The sequence below is a fragment of the Fusarium falciforme genome, chromosome 1, assembly GCF_026873545.1.
Source record: "Fusarium falciforme chromosome 1, complete sequence".
Taxonomy (NCBI): domain Eukaryota; kingdom Fungi; phylum Ascomycota; class Sordariomycetes; order Hypocreales; family Nectriaceae; genus Fusarium; species Fusarium falciforme.
Window position 1 is genome coordinate 5,793,680 of NC_070544.1, and position 15,806 is coordinate 5,809,485.

General features: G+C 53.9%; 4 protein-coding genes across 4 annotated transcripts; 2 read left to right on the forward strand and 2 right to left on the reverse strand.

Moving 5' to 3' along the window:
* Positions 1 to 2,460: 2,460 nt before the first annotated feature.
* On the forward strand, positions 2,461 to 5,001 carry NCS54_00165500 (FHA domain-containing protein; the record flags this gene model as incomplete). The annotated part of the gene is made up of 4 exons (XM_053147277.1): positions 2,461 to 2,494; positions 2,548 to 2,607; positions 2,663 to 2,897; positions 2,946 to 5,001. 4 exons carry the CDS (start codon positions 2,461 to 2,463, stop codon positions 4,999 to 5,001), a joined length of 2,385 nt encoding a protein of 794 aa, XP_053003252.1.
* A 193-nt stretch (positions 5,002 to 5,194) lies between these two features.
* Positions 5,195 to 6,439, reverse strand: NCS54_00165600 (Cytochrome b5 heme-binding domain-containing protein; the record flags this gene model as incomplete). The annotated part of the gene is made up of 1 exon (XM_053147278.1): positions 5,195 to 6,439. The coding sequence occupies one exon, from the start codon at positions 6,437 to 6,439 to the stop codon at positions 5,195 to 5,197; it is 1,245 nt and encodes a 414-aa protein (XP_053003253.1).
* A 1,975-nt stretch (positions 6,440 to 8,414) lies between these two features.
* On the forward strand, positions 8,415 to 10,688 carry NCS54_00165700 (Hypothetical protein; the record flags this gene model as incomplete). Its single annotated transcript, XM_053147279.1, has 1 exon — positions 8,415 to 10,688. One exon carries the CDS (start codon positions 8,415 to 8,417, stop codon positions 10,686 to 10,688), a length of 2,274 nt encoding a protein of 757 aa, XP_053003254.1.
* Positions 10,689 to 11,820: 1,132 nt separating this feature from the next.
* NCS54_00165800 (J domain-containing protein) lies at positions 11,821 to 13,484 on the reverse strand (the record flags this gene model as incomplete). Its single annotated transcript, XM_053147280.1, has 3 exons — positions 11,821 to 11,961; positions 12,014 to 13,314; positions 13,379 to 13,484. 3 exons carry the CDS (start codon positions 13,482 to 13,484, stop codon positions 11,821 to 11,823), a joined length of 1,548 nt encoding a protein of 515 aa, XP_053003255.1.
* Positions 13,485 to 15,806: the final 2,322 nt, after the last annotated feature.

Consider the following 15,806-nt stretch of genomic DNA (forward strand, 5'->3'; position numbering starts at 1 on the left):
AATGATACCATATACAGCAGAATATACAACTACAATATACAAAAGGTTTGTTTCTAAAAGTCGATGTAGGCCTCACTTTGGGCTTTAAGGGTCTTATCATCAACTATTCCTTGACATGGGAATAGAGTCGTGCTCGGCCAACCCCGCACAACTTGGGGGGCCTCAATCCAATCCTCACCAATCCCTGTCACGGTCATTTGCACTTTGAGAAGGGAGGTTGAAATGAAGGCAATGGACACGCTTGAGTGGTCGAAAAGCTGCCGCCGTTGCATCATGGCGTCTAATACGGAGGAATAAAAGCTGCGCACCTGACGCTGTTTCCCGTTGACTCATTTAAACCTATCTTTGTCGTACCTGTTGCATACACTGCCCAACCACACCTGAATTATCTGCCCGTTAAATTCTTCACGACTAGTTACACAACAACGGCTTCTCAACATGTCTGGTGTGACGTGGATGTGGAAATGTGTGAGTCTACACGCTTCAACCTTGACGATGACGTACTGACATTAATCGCTGCAGCACTGGTGTTTTCGGGACTGGAACATTTCCATCTCGGTTCACTGCACATCGTGCAATCACGTTCAATGCTCGGATTGCGAAGTTACGCCTACGCCTACCACTTGACCGACGTGAGTTGAAGGGGGGTCATGCCTTTTGGTGGACACGTGAAGCCAACTGGCTCACACTGGAGAGAGGAACAGTGTGGAAGCGGCGGCTTGCTGTAACACCCATCCCGAGTATCTACTCGACCCCCATCAGCCTTACAGATTAGCATCTTGTACCCTAGTTCTGGGGTTCACCGCTGTGTTCAGAGAGTATATGTAACCACGATTACGTCTGGATAGATCCCCCATGAGATAAGTGGCCTGATTGTTTCTTGAGTGAGGGGATTTGTTACTGCTGACACAATCTACCACGGGTTGCTTCCCGGCCCACACGAAACACGGCCTCTGTGATGAGGCTCTGCTAGCTCGGTACTCAGCGGTAAAGGGTCGACTCATCCGTGAAAAATTGGGGGCGGATAAATCACTCTGCAACCGATAATGCCTAGAGTGAACACCGATCCCCCCCTCAACTGGTCAGTTCCATGCACACTCGCCTCGATAACCTTGCAGGGCATGACATATCCAATCTTGGTTGGCTTCGACATTTCACGTTAGTCAATCATGGTACCTAAAAAGTAAAGTTTCGCCGTGCCTTGGTGGTGGTCGGGAATGCGGAGGGTCCCTATCGACACCAACTCGGGTCTGAGGCTGTGGGAGTGCCGAGCCTGGTCACTCGAGCAGAGCCTCATCTTTCGGCACTAGGTTAAATAGCCGGTTTCTTTCTAGGGGCGATGGAGGGTAACAAGATCGTATCATGCGCAATCTAACAGAGAGGACGTCTACCAAGTACAAAAACTTGTAAGTGAGTGTCCAAGGCTGTAGTGTTAGTACTGATGGTCTAGTACAAATAACCAATATGGCCGAGCCCAAAAAAACCTACAGCTGGAGATGTGTCAGTTTACCATGGGGATGTCGGGAGCTGATAACTAATACATGATTTCCAGTGCCAGTGTAAAGCGCAATGGAACTGGACTTTGGATGCCAAATGCTTAGACTTCAATTGCAATCACATTCGATGCGGGGACTGTCCAGTCTGGGAGGTCAAGACAGATTCTAAGTGAGCCGTTGGTGTCTTTGAAGGAATAGATGGCGCTTTGTTGTAGGATACCTTGTACACAATCAGATACGGAATAGTCGAGCCTCCCCCGAGGTTCTTTGGACAGGAGCATTACGCAGTGCCTCCTGTGGTCTGGCGAATAACTAAGATGAATCAATGCATAGAATGTACCCAAGAAACCTGTAATCCCTGGAGGGATGAGCCATGTGACTGTTTACCACGATGGTGCCCTGTTGATAGAAGGATCATCGCTATTGCTGACCTTGCTTTTGGTGTTGGTTGTGGCCAGTACCCCACGGCGTAGGGCTCCCGGATGACATCACGCTGCACTTTGTCATCATCAATGATCCAATATCATCCGATCTGTTATCAAGTTTGCGGGATGGCCGAGCCTCGTCGGGTGAATGTGGAGCGAACATGCGGCTCAAGTCTTTATCAGATGGCGGTAGCGGAGAGGAGCGGAGGCAACAGACTCGGGCCTGGAGCTCTACAGAGTGTGAATCATCACAGAAAAGGTATAGTCTCAATCAACGGACGCAGAAATTCGCGCACACGGAGAATATACCCAAACGAAAACAAGACAAAAGGATTGTCTCTGCCCCTTGTTGCATCACCGAATTGTGGCGGTTGCCTGCTGGGGCCGAGGGCAGCTCGTTGGAGCCACGTGACCTGGCGTCACGGAACCTCAATCATTGACGCGTCTCACCAGGTCCCCGCTAGGATTCGCGACCTCTAACCTCACGTCATACTCCTATGTGACTTCGGACGACCTCGCGTCGCACTTGACGCCCGGAGATGTGGATTCTGGAGAATCCCGAGGCCTTTAAAGGTGAGAATAGCGCTCCCGAGACGCTGATATTGGCGTCGCTGACATGTCTGTAGGCCGTAGGCTGTGGTTGCGACCGGGAAAGACCTACTTGTTTGGCCGAACGGCGGCGGAGCGTGAGAGTCCTCGCACCGAGACTCCAATATAGTCGAACTAACAATGGCAATCCAGCTGGCCAATTAGCCATATCCCACAACACCATCTCGCGAAAGCATCTGACCCTCACCGTCAGCCCAGTCGAAGATGGCCAAGCCCACAATCCCACCAGCCGATCGACGCTCACCATCGAGGACCTGGCGACCAAGATAGGAACAGTTGTCGATGGAGAAAAGATCAAGGGCAGGAAAAAGGTGGTGCAGGGGGCGACGGCCGAGTTCACCATGGGCAAATGTCCTCACAAGTTTCGGTAACTACACCCTCGCTCGTCGCAATGGCTTTGGCTGACTAGGTGTAGCCTCTTGTGGGAGCCAGTTGTTTTCGCCTTTTCTTTTACTAGCAAGGAACTTCAGACGAATCCTTTAACGGCACTTCGCGACAGGTTCGAGCAGCTCGATATCAAGCTCGTGACGGAATACGCCCAATCCACCACGCATGTCGTTTCGAAAAAGCGAAATACTGCTAAAGGACTTCAGGCACTAATCAATGGCAAATACATCGTGACCGAGTCATTCCTGGATGCCGTTTTCGAGGCTGGGAGTCCGGCAGAGGGCGCAGAGATTACCGATCTCAGCCCCCTGGAACAGGACTTCAACCAGAATTGGCCTGATGCACTGCAACATCTGCCTCCAAGAGGTGGAGAGCCTGTGCAGCATCCCGACTCAACTTATACTCCTGATCCTGAGAGAAAGGACATTTTCGAAGGATACACTTTCATCTTCTATGACAAGTCGCAGTATAACAATCTACTTGCGCCAATCACGAACGGAGGTGGCAAGGCGTTGCTGGGCAATGTCGTGCCAGAGGAGACTGAGGTGGACGAATTCGTCCAATATGTCAAGAGTGTCGCTGGAGAGAAAGGCCTCGGTGCTTTTAATGACGGCAGCGAGGGCAAAGGAGTGGTTGTTGTCCGATTCGTGCCTTCAAAGGGGTCTTTGGTCAACTGGTACGCCGACTTCTTCACGTCTGTATCCCTGAGACTGGATCATCGCCCTATTGAGCAAAGCGAATTCTTGGAAGCCATTCTCATCAAGGACGCGAGTATCCTCCGCCGGCCACTCGAAGTTGAGTCTGCGCAAAATACCCAGGAGCCTCAACACGCTCATAATGCACCCCAACCCGAGCCATCAAGTAGCCCACAGCCTACAAATACACAGGCTCCAACGTCACAATCAGTCGAGGAGTCACAACCTGCCCCCAGAAGAGGAAGGACTAGAAGGACCGTTAAGAGGCGCTTCGTAGGCTTTGACGATGACGCGGATATTGACATGGATGACACCCCTTCGACGACTTCGGCGCCGACAACAAATCAGCCTTCGGTGCAACAACCGGTGCAGCCATCGACGGAGGAGGAGGGTGGATTGTTTGTCTCTCAAGAGCCGGATGACCTTCCTCCTCCTCCGGCAGAGGTGCCAAGCAATACCCGAAGGTTACAGAGGAAGAGACGCGGTTCTCCTCTGCCAGAAGACCATCTCATGGACGGCATGACTACCGCGGCAGAGAAGTTCAAGCGCCAGCGAATAGAGCGAGGCGAAGACTTGAGTGTTCGGGCCAAAGAGGCGGAGCCTGAACCCGAACAGCCTGCCCCGACGCCCAAGAAGAAGATCAAGAAGGAGTTTGATATTCTGGCAATGGCAGCGCAGAACAAAGAAAAGGAGGAGGCTCGTGCTCGAGCTGAGAAGGAAGACCTGGCTAATCTACCGGATGATGTTGACCTTGCTGAGATCCGCCGGCTCAATATTGTGGAAGAGATTGAGGTACGCAAGCCTAGCCAGGCCAGAACCCGGGAGCAAGACATACGCGATGGCCGATGGGATCCGAAATGGAACGGTATGAAAAACTTTAAAAAGTTCAGACAACGCGGAGAAGCGACGGGTCGCCAAGCAGCGAGGGTCATTGTGCCCCTTGTGGAGGTCAAGACCAAGGAGTTTGGCGTAGGCGACGATTACTGGTTGGAGGATGAGGAGAATGATAGGAGGAAGCGACATGTCAGCCAACCTTCAGGGGCAGAGTCTCAGCCTTCAGAACCAGCACCGGCGCGGCCTGTGCAGAGACGACATGTCGGTGTCGTTTCGGACAGCAGCGATGAGGAGGACCAGGACTCTCAGAAATCATCGATACCCGCTACACGGACTCGTGGCACCCGAGGTACGGCGTCACAGTCTCAGAGCAACACGAGGAGTCAATCGTCCCGAGTCACAAGCCAGGGGAGCAAACGGGCCGCGGCAGAGCCGCCAGCAGGGGGACAGCAGCCTCCGAAGCGGGTGCGGCCAACTCGCAGTAGGGTTGTCGAGATTGCCGATAGCGACGACAGTGACGATGAGCTCAAGTTCAGGTTCGGAAAGAGGCGGTAAAATATCATATCGTTCTCTATGCAGCAGGGGTATCTCTCTAGCTAGTGTACATCTATGTGTTCCAAAGGGGTGGCAGCTATAGGGCAACAAGGATGGTTTACGGCATTCCAAGATAAACTACCACCGTGATCCATGTGTACCCTCGAGTCTATGTTCGTTAAGTCGCTTGTGTAAACGCATGCTGTAAGTAAATCTAATCCATGCCATCCATTTGGCTTTCAACGCCTTCGGATTCCTCGACGAGCAATCCCACAAGACAAGCAGACAGCATTGTCTCATAGTTGACCCAGGGGTGAATCTCACCAAACAACTTGGTACCATCACGGCCAGCACCGCGCAACAGCTCCGGGACACCACCAGGATGGAAGTCAGCGTAGGGCGTAATGTTGTACACCTTGCCATTGAGAGCCATCCAAGCGTCCTTGCCCTTACGGCCGGTCTGGACCTTCAGCATGGAGGGTGTGACACGAAGATACGGAGTTGATGGGTCAACGCCGCGGAGGTCAGAGTTGGGGCCAGAGATGCGAGCCCAGTCCAGAGGAGAGTGGCCAGGCGTAAGAAGGACCTTTCGGCTGGGCTTGGAAGGCTTGGAGGAGTGAGTTGGTGGCGGGGCGAGGCCGGAGCTGGCAGGACCGCGATTAGGAACAGGTCCCCGAGCACGTTGGGCCGAGTTCGGGGCAGGAAACTGGGCGAGAGACGGAAGGCGGCCGGAAGACGATGAAGTTGAGGAAGAGACGCGGTTGATGGGTGTTGCGGAGGATGGCATGGGAGGAAGTCGTCCTGGGCGCGGAGGAGGTGGCATCATGGACGGGCCCAAGGACGGAGCGGCGATGGAGGGGGCGGGGCCGCGAACGGTGGGGTTCCGGGGCGGAGCGGGGTGGGAGCTAGGCGCCGGGGCAGCATTGTCGAGTGAAAAGGTGGGTACGGGAAGGGAGGGAGGATCGGAGACGGCAGTAGCCTTGGGAGTGGTTTGCTCATCAGGCTCAGCGATGGTTGGAGGAGGAGGTTGCGAGACGATCTTTGGCAGTGGGGGTGGAGGCATAGAAGCGGTATCGTGCTTGGCGGGCTGAGACTGCTGTGAGGAACTGGCGACGAGGCCCTGACCGAGAGGCTGGTGGAGGCGGTCAGGGTCAGACGAAGAAGCTCGAGTGGTACGGTCGACAGGCTTGTCGGCCGGATCAGTCCGGGTGCGGAGGGCCGGTTCCACCTCGTGATCCAACGACACCAGGACACGGGGCCCAGGGCTTGCGCTAGGCCCCATATCAGAGCCAGAGTCAGCATCGGCCGTCGAGGGATCGGTCTTGCTGTCCGTGATAGTGGCAGGAGGGCTGCCTCTCCATCGCAGGAGGATCTGCAAGGGCGAAGGGATCCATGACGGCGGTCGCACGAGGACCCAGACGACCGAGGCGACAATCAGCGATATCCCTATGACGCCCATGACGACACGAAGACACCGCGAATCTGAATGAGCAGCGAAACAGAGATTTCCTTCCCGAGAGCTTAGGGGCCTCGGGTCGCTGGGAAAAAAGGAAAATCGATAGGCGAAGGGCTATGGGAGAGCCCTGGCGAACGGGAGGGAGAGGGAGGGGAGTGGGTTGTGGACAGGTTATTGCAGAATCATCGAGCCACCAAAGAAGAAAAGTGCCAGGTTTTTTCTGTCAGCGGGACAAGGAAAAAGCAGAGAGAGCGAGGAAGACAAAGAGACGGAAGAGCTGAAGCGAAGCCTTGCCTTGCCAAACAAGGGATCGTGATTGGTCAGCATGGATATTTTTCGGGCTCTGCATTTTGTGCGCGTGCCTAAGGCAAGTGAGCGAGCTGCGAGCACATCATGGGCGGTGCTTTGCATGTGTTCGTGCTGCCCAATTGGGAAGGGTTGGAGTATTTTTGGTTCTGGCAAGGTTGCTGGGCTGGGCTGGGCTTCCATTGTTTAATTGAAGGGATTCTTGCCTTTCTTTTTATTCATTTTGTAATACTACGTAGTCCTGTCTCTCCGGCCATTCGGGACCGCTACTCTTGACCCCGCCGGCTGTTGCTTCTGTTGCTCTGTTTGTGGCGTTGCCCGTGTCATGCCACACGCGCGGCGATCGACTAGGGGGGACCCAAGCAGTTGTTCTGCTGCCCGTGTTTTTTTCCCTTCGGGACTGGACTGGGGTGTGTCCGTCCTTTTGTGCATGGGTTCGAGGGAGACCGGACGGCGAGGCGGAGAAGACGAGACCGCATGGGGCACTGACTGGACTGTGGGTTGGGGGCTGGCATGAAGATGTAATCAAGCCAGGATGACGATGAGCGGGCTCGGCGCTGATGGTGAGCATTGAAGGTGTAGGAAAGGGAATTGGCTATTAATGATGGACGCAATGGGTCTCCTAGCTCGAGGAGAGGCCGCGTTAGAGACGTGAGTGTCAAAATAAACAAACATGCTCTGTAACATTTCCATCTCTTCATTGTGAATGGGATGAAAATGGGGGAATCTGTCTGATCTGATCCACAGGAGCTGGTGGTGTTTGGCATGTTCCAAGACGAACCAGCACCACTCATACGGGTCAATTCCAAAACACAACAGTCAGATGCCTGTGCTTTTTTGGACTCTGTAGCTGGGGAGAAACACCCATGATCAGGAAACAAGGCCTTGACCTTGGTTACAGAGGCCAAAAAGAAAAGCGGTAGAGAGACGGCTTGCTTCCATGCTGGCCTGGCCTGGGCGAGGCCGTCCGCTCCGTGTCGAGGAGAGCAAGGGTACGCCCATGCCATGATCCATCCATTCACTCTCTTGCCCGCTTCTTCCTCTCCCATACCTGTCTTCCCTCCCGTCCGCTTTTCGTGATTGACCGATTCTTCTCCTTCCTCACTCTCCTCCTTTCTCGCCTCCCTCTGACACAAAGAACTCGTGACGCTTATTGTTTTGTTTTTTGGTTGATTGTTACGACGCACGTTCTTGGCTTCATTTCCTCTTTGCTGCTCTGTATGCGACTCATCAAAAGGCACTGCTGATAGTGCAGAATTTCTCCTCTCTTTCCCCTCTCGCCTGCAGCAAGAAGAATCCATCGATACCCAAGCCACCAGCCCGACTCATATCGATTACCGTGCCCCCCGCTTTCACACAGCTTTTTCTCGTCGAGAGAACAGGTGTGTGTCAGTATTTGTTTACTCGGAGGGTGCCCACTGGGTGTTCAGCGAAGTCCACTGTGCTTCAGCGCTCCAAGCTCCCTGTGGCTTTGACCCTCCAGCGGTGGCCCCCCTTAACCTAAAATTTGGTGCCGCCCGAACCATGCCGGCCAACCAGTAACAATTTAGCGCCTGGTCCCGTCCACGTCCATCACTGCCCGACTGCCCGTCACCCACCCACCCGTCCGTCTCTGTCTGGTCTGCTGCAGTCGAGACTCCCCCGACTCCAGCCAGACACTGTCTCTGTCAGAATGCGCACCCTCAACAACATCAACTCCTCCTTCGACTCCTCCTCGCGAACCTCCACCACCGGCCTCGCCGCTCGCCGCTCAGCCAAGCCCGTCCCTATAGCTACCTCGGCATCCGCGAACAAGCTCGTCGCCTCGTCCAAGCCGCTGCCTCGGACTCCTACGACGAACAAGCTGCCAGCTCAGGCTCGCCCTCGATTTCAGTCCTCCGCCTCTTCCACCACCTCGGTCGCCCGCTCTTCCACAGCAACCACCATTAGCTACCACGGCCCGAAGCAACATGTCCTCGCCCTAACCGCCACAAAAACTTCGACTCGCTCTACCCCGTCGAGTTCCGTTACGCCCAAGATGCCCCCTGGTGGTGACTCGAGGCCCCGGCCCCCGCAGCTGAGTGCAGCTGCTGCGAAGAATGTCGGCCGCACGCCCCTGACGCCCAAAATTGCTTCCAGTGCAAAGGGTCCCTCGATTGCTGCACCTCTGGCCCGGAGATCGACCCAGGGCTTGCCCTCCGGGCTCCCTTATCGAGACGACACCGCCTCGCCCTCGGTCTACCTAACAAGCAGCGTAACACCCCGGTCCGGCAGTCGTTCAAGCCGTGCCGCCGAGAGCAACCATACCACTCCGAACGGCACCCCGAACCCGGATCGAGATGGATGGGATCCTCGAGCTTCCTTGACATCGTCGTCAGGAAGACCATCACTGACTCGATCTGATTCTCCCGCTGACCCCGACTCGAAATTTTTCCGTGCCAGTGATGTCCAAGGAACTTCACAGTCGTCTGGTCGACCCTCGACCGGCACACACAGGCACTCGTCCACCTTCTTATACGCCAGTGGCAGCAACGCCGAGTCCAAGAGGACCATGAGCCCTCCCGCCACATCGCCATTTACACCAATTCTTAGCAGCACACCCGAACCCACGCCCTCCAAGTTCTTTTATGCCAATGGTGCACCTGACCTCAAGCCCAGTGGTCAGAACTCGGGACCTTCGTCGACAAACTCATCTACTTCTAGACTTCAATCTGGACGACCGAGCACAGGCAACTCGGCATCTGGACACTCGAACCACACATACTCCCTGCCTCCGAGGCCGCACTCACCTATCAAAATTGCCCAGCCAAACCCCTCGATCCTTAAAAATACCGGCACACCTGGTCTCAACAGCAGGCCCCAATTAGCCTCGGCAACCAACATAACATCACCAACATCGCTAGCTCCCGCTGCAACCGTTAATCCCAAGAGAAGAGTCAGCATTGAATCCGCACCCAGGAAACTCCGCGGCCATGCAAGGACAGGGAGCGTCCCCAACTTTGACCCCTCTCACTCGCCTAGGATGCCCATGTCCCCGCCTCGGCTGCACTCAGAGCCCGCATCGCCTCCGAGGAGCCCTGGCTCAAGTCAGCCAGCCCTGACCATGGCATCAATTCTCCAAGTGGCCGAGGAACTCGCCGATGAAGAGGAGGCGCAGGATGATGAAGGATCACAGCCCGAAGTTCAGAGCCCAACTAAATCGACCAATTCTTCTGATCCCGTGAACGAGCTAGTGGCCAACGCACGGAGAGAACGCAAAGTTCAAGACTTGGAGATCACCAATGCCTCACTTGAAGCCATCAACCGAACCCTGGAGAGGCAGCTCCGAAAGCAAACCGCCGAGATTCGCAGGTACAAGCGATTGTCGAGAGCTGGTCATCTTTCTGCCGCTCCTTCAGCGACCTCTAGCCGAGTCCCGTCTGAAGTTTTGGCGGAACCCCCTGTCAGCCTTGCCCTTACTGATCTCAGCGAAGAGGACTCAGCACCCCCTTCGGAAGACGAGGAGCACGATTCACTGGACGACTCTGATATTTCAATGACTGATTCATTATCAGCCTCGGACGCTCTGGACCCTAATGATGAGAAGACTCTGGAAAAGGCGGCTGCCCGTCGACGACGGGATGAGCGTCGTCTACAGCTTGATCTGTCGAAGCATCGCGAACTACTCGTCGACAGCCAAAAGATCAACCAAAGTATCAAGCGATGTCTTAACTGGACTGAGATTCTCATCAAAGAGGGCCAGAAGGCGCTGGATTACAAGGTCCGCATCTGTGATGTTGACTTTGGTGGACATGTGCTTCCTCCCCCCAACGAAGACGGGGACGAGGACGAGGATGACGACATCCTGACCCAGGGTGATGATCTGGACCTGGACACTGAAGATACTGGGCTTGAGCCACCGCTGCCCTGGGAGAAGAGCTCCCAGGATCGTGATAGTGGCATCGAGTTGCAAGCGGAAGGCAACTAATCTCGCCCAGGACGACAACACACTCTGAGTGCGGCCTTGCTCGGTCCCTCCCCCAATATATTAATACCACCCACGATACGCGGCCGGGATGCTGCACACAACTCACCACTCCCGAATTCTCCTTTTCCATACAACTTTCAACATTTTTCTACACCAGCCGAGCCTCAGGGCATGACACACCGAAACAAACATCGTACATACGAACATTATGGGGAATAAACATGCATGGCATACACGGCGTTGGGCAAGCAAGCGATGCTTTTTTTCAACTTAAATCTCTTTCGTTTCATCTGCGTCGCATTCTTTTTGCTTCCCAGCGGCATGCATCGCTATGCACAAAAACTCCATCGAGAACCGTCTTCTTGCTCATACTTTTTTCCCCCACTATCTCAAAACACGGCGCGAATGGGAGAATACGGGGACGGCCTGGACACCACCTTTCATCGAGCCCTCATTCCGCAGGGCTTTTCTTCTTTTCATTTGTCGCGGAATTTTTTTGGTCCCCCCTTTTTTTTATTCGGTTCAGGATACATATGTATAACAGATACCCCGAGAGTGAGAGAGTTTTGGTGAGGTTTATAAAATCATTGGCGGGAAAGACAGCGAAGGGGTACAAGAGAGAGACTCAGTGAGACACAAGAGAGCGAGAAAGAGAGAGAGAATTGCTATTTGGGATTCGGTATCTTGGGATCATGGTTTTTGTTATCCTCCTCGGTTGAGTGACGGAACAGGAGATCAAGTCAGGTAGCTAGGTACAAATGGGCAACAGATATCGCCAGATGATATCAAACATTCGACTTGACTTTGATTGCTTCGTGTGTTGCTCACTGTGTTTTCCTTTGGTCACATTGTTTCAGTAATAGATCAACTAGCAACTCTTGAGAGGATATATGGTCGTCAGATTTCATGAAAAAGGGGGGAATAGGGTCATGGGAATTATGTCTAAATCGTTTGCCGGCCGTCCTCGTCATTGCCACTCTATGCTATACCACCACGGCATCATCCCAACCAAAAACGTTCGTCTTCATTGGCGTGCACCTTGTCCAAGCATGCCCACCCAGGATTTCACACCTACCACTGCCCCTTGACTCTTTGGGCATCTTTTTCTTTGGTTCGACTGTTCTCTTCAAACTCAGGGGGAGGAAGGCTCCTTCTCTTTGCCGTGCTTGCGTTCCTTCTTCTTCTTGTGATCCTCTTCCTTCTTCATGGCTGCTTCGGCGACAAGCTGCTCAAAGACGAGATAGTCACCCTCTTCTTCGGGTGAACGCTCAGCCTGTATAGCGCGTTAGTGATGAAATCGGTAAGAAAACAGGACGAAAACATACCTTCATAAAGATGTCACCAATGAGGACCAGAGCCTGGGCTCGCTCCAGCCGCTTGTTGAGAGGAACCTTCTTGTCGTTGAGGATGCTGTCACACACCTCACGCAGGACGCTCTGAATCTCAAACTTGCTTCCCCTCCAGGCCGCAGTGAGAATCTTTCCGGTGACGCGGCGCTCATATTCAGCACGCTTCTCCTCGGTCCAGTCCTCACCACCCTTCTCCTCCATCTTGGCCATGTCCTCCATGGTCTGCTGGGCATCGATGGCGCTGCTGATGGTGTTCCATGTCTCCTTGACGAGGGTTCCCTTGTCGCGGAGCCTGCTGAAGAAGCCGCCGATGCCGAGGAACTTCTGACTGCGCAGCAGAGTTGAAGCCTTGGACACATACGTCTGACCAATGGCGTGCAGGATGTCAATACCGAATGATTCCATCTTGAGGTTCTCCACCTCGAGGCGCATCTTTTCCTGGAAGGCCTTGGTGACGTCGTTGCCCTTGTCTGTCTCGGTCCACACGCTGAGGCGATCCTGGAGCTTGCGTGCGAGGGTATCGACACGCTCCTGTCGGATTCGGGCCCTCTCCTTCTCGTAAGCTGCCAGCTGCTCCCTCTGCTCCTTGCTCAGACCCTTCTTCTTCTCCTTGCGCTTCAGCTCCTCCTCTGTCAGTTCACCCTTGGCAGCCTCATCGAGGAGGATATCCTCGTGGGACTTGTCGGCCAGGGCAGGTCGGAGGGGAATCTGGGTTCGGCTTCGGGAGGCCGAGGAGGGTGCGGGTGAGTTGGCATCGGATCGAGGAAGAGGGGACTCGGTGCCCGAGGGGCCTGCGGCGGCAGCCGGGGGAGGAGTATAGGTAGGCTTTGTCTCTTTGTCGTCGGCAGCGGCCTCGGAGTATGGAGGGGGTGGTGGGCCAGCTTCTTCCTCAGCAGCGGCGGCCTTCTTCTCCTCTGCCCTCTTCTCCTGGTCCTTCATGCTCTCCTTCTTGGCCTCTTCAGTACCGGGGAAGTCCCCCTCGGCAGCCTGCGCGGCAGCCTCGGCGGCAGCGGCCTCTTCCTCCTCCTGCATCGTGATATCCATGGTCGCGGTGAGGTCCTTCATAAGGCTGATCTCGCCGATCCAGTCGACAAAGGCATCCCCGCCAAAGATGGAGCTGAAGAACTCGGCGGGGTCGGCGAAACCTTCCTGAGGTCTTGCGCTGTCCTTTCCGAACTTATCGTAGGCTTTCCGCAAGTCGGTGTCGGAGAGGACCTGGTAGGCCTCGCCGATGGCCTGGAATTTTTCATGTGCGGTGGGATCGTTGGGGTTTTTGTCTGAAGAGCAGCAAAGTTAGCTAGGTTAAATGCAACGGTCTGGAAGGTCGTATCATGGACAAACCTGGGTGGTGGACGATGGCCATCTTGCGATAGGCCTTCTTGATTTCCAGCTCGGTGGCTGTGGGCTGGACGCCCAAGGTGTCGTAGTAGGCGGTATCGACGACCATGATGGGCAGCTCTTCCGGGCTTCAGGTCGGTCAGGAGGGAGGTGGAAATAGGTTGAGGTGAATATGGAGCAGGAAAAGGAAGAAAAAATTCACTGGCACCAGGTAAGAAATGTTGATGATGGCGTCGGGTTGCCCAAAATGACCGCCTGCCCGCGCGGAAATTATCCGGCATGACCGCCATCCATCCCTCCTTCCCTCCCTCCCTCAAGAACGACGGATCCAAGAATTTGGCAGGTACCTCCTCGGGCACTCATTGGCCTAAGCTCCAAGGCTGGGGGGCTTGGAAAGGTTCTTCAGGGCCTTCCGGGGCTACGTAATGGCGGGGCAGTGCCCAGCCGTTGGGCAGGTTCACCATCCATGGATCATTATCTGAGGCCTCAATCGCAAACTTGGAGGACAATTTATCACATGAGAAACATGACGAATCGTTCTTGACGAGCTAGCCAATAAGACCAAAGGACTCCCGAAAAGAAGGTTTCCTTCAAGTTTCCAACGTTTCGTCCCATCCCCGTCAGGCCTTGCCACTTTGCCCCTCAACACCACTGCCTGAACTCCGCCGTGATGTTTACGTGTTGCCCAATTTACACGGCATCGTTTTGTCTGACTTGGCTCTGACTTGGCATCTCGCATAAGGAAAATGACGGCTTTCTTGCTTGATTTTTTCTTTTTATAGACTGCAGAATTTTGGAAGAGGCTGTGTCGACACGATTGTTATTCAACTTGGAGCTTGTTGAGGATTGTTCACTGAAACATTGTTTCATTCATCACATGTTCTGTGGTGATTCAGAGATTCTTCTGCTCCCGAAACACCCTCTATCGGTACTTTTCGTACAACTCCATAACATCCATAATGCCAGAAATCTTGCAAACTTGATCATTACTTAGTTTGACTGAGTTAAGCTCATAACTACTGACTCGATTCGCTTGCTCATCGAGCCAATTCCCCAACATCAGCGAACGACAAGCAAACTCTAAGGTGAAGGGTCTGGCTGTGCAGGATCGGGCCAGGGTGACAATATTGCAAACACTATTGCGGACACCATAAGTTGCGCATTTTGCCGTGATCATGGAAGCGGGTAAAGATCATGAAGAGGTGATGTAGCCCTAGAACTTGTTCAGATGTAAATGTCTTTGCACCAGTCGCCTTGAGAGCATTCGCACGTCACCGCCCAACCTTCTATATAGTTAACAGTCAGCTGTGTGGGCATCATGATGCTACCCTTTGAAGACTTCAATAGGTATGTAGGTACTGCATAGTCTACCCCAGATGGTGAGTCAAGATGATTCGAGATGCACGCTCTTTAAGGCACGGGCTTCTCCTATAATTGGATCATATATAGGTCTCTACTAGTGGTGTTATCAGAGATATCGCCATGTATAAGCAATTTTGGGTGTGCCTGATCAGCAGGGGAAGGGTTCCGGTGTAATGGAAAGATAACGAGTTCCTGCAGCAGATAGGTTCTGAGTGAAGCTAAAGACGCAGCAACAGCTATGACTGAAACAAAGTCCTGGGTTTCCACACCCACCGGGATTCAGGGCCTTTTATATCCAGTTGTTCATCACTTGATCATAGTGCCAATGATCCGATTCGAAGGGTCGAGATCAAACAATATCATTCTTCTTGAAACTTGTGGCACATAAGGTGGTGGAAACGCGTCTGTCGTGACAGGGTTCAGCATGCAGAAGCTCTCCATGCTGCTTAAGTGATGCTGTCTGACATGCATCATGGAAAACCTCGCCGGCTGTCATATCTTCAGACGAAAGCCGCCGGACACCGAAGAATCTGTGCTTTCAGCATCATCACCACATCCTCGATTGGCTCGCTTCACGATGCCACGCTCAACAGACGCGCAATTTCCCGGAACCTGGAGCAGAGAAGACTGTGGGGTTGGATAAATCCGGTTGAGCGGTGAAGGGGTCCGGACCGCCTAGATGCATATTTCGCAAAAGTATTTTCTTGGTGGTTGCTGGCTGTCAATGAGGCCAGCCTCTTTCGCTCAGGTTGCTCAGCTTATTTGTCGTTTTCTACTGCAATGTGTCTTGACTCCTATTCACTGCCCGATGTGCCGGCTAACGACAAGCTATCATGGCCGAGACCGTCCTACTGACACTTCTTCAACACCACCCAGAGGGCTTACGGGCCGGAGCTCCGGCTAGTCATGGCGTGTGGTACAGCTTCCTGGGGAAATGGTGCCTTGCAGCTTGCTGTAGGCAGACGTAGCTGAATCATCTCCAGCGACAGCAAGTGCTGGCTCCCACCCGTATTGTGCTCCCGTCAACGGATGCACCAGAGGCATTGCATCCATGTCTTCACAGCCATGC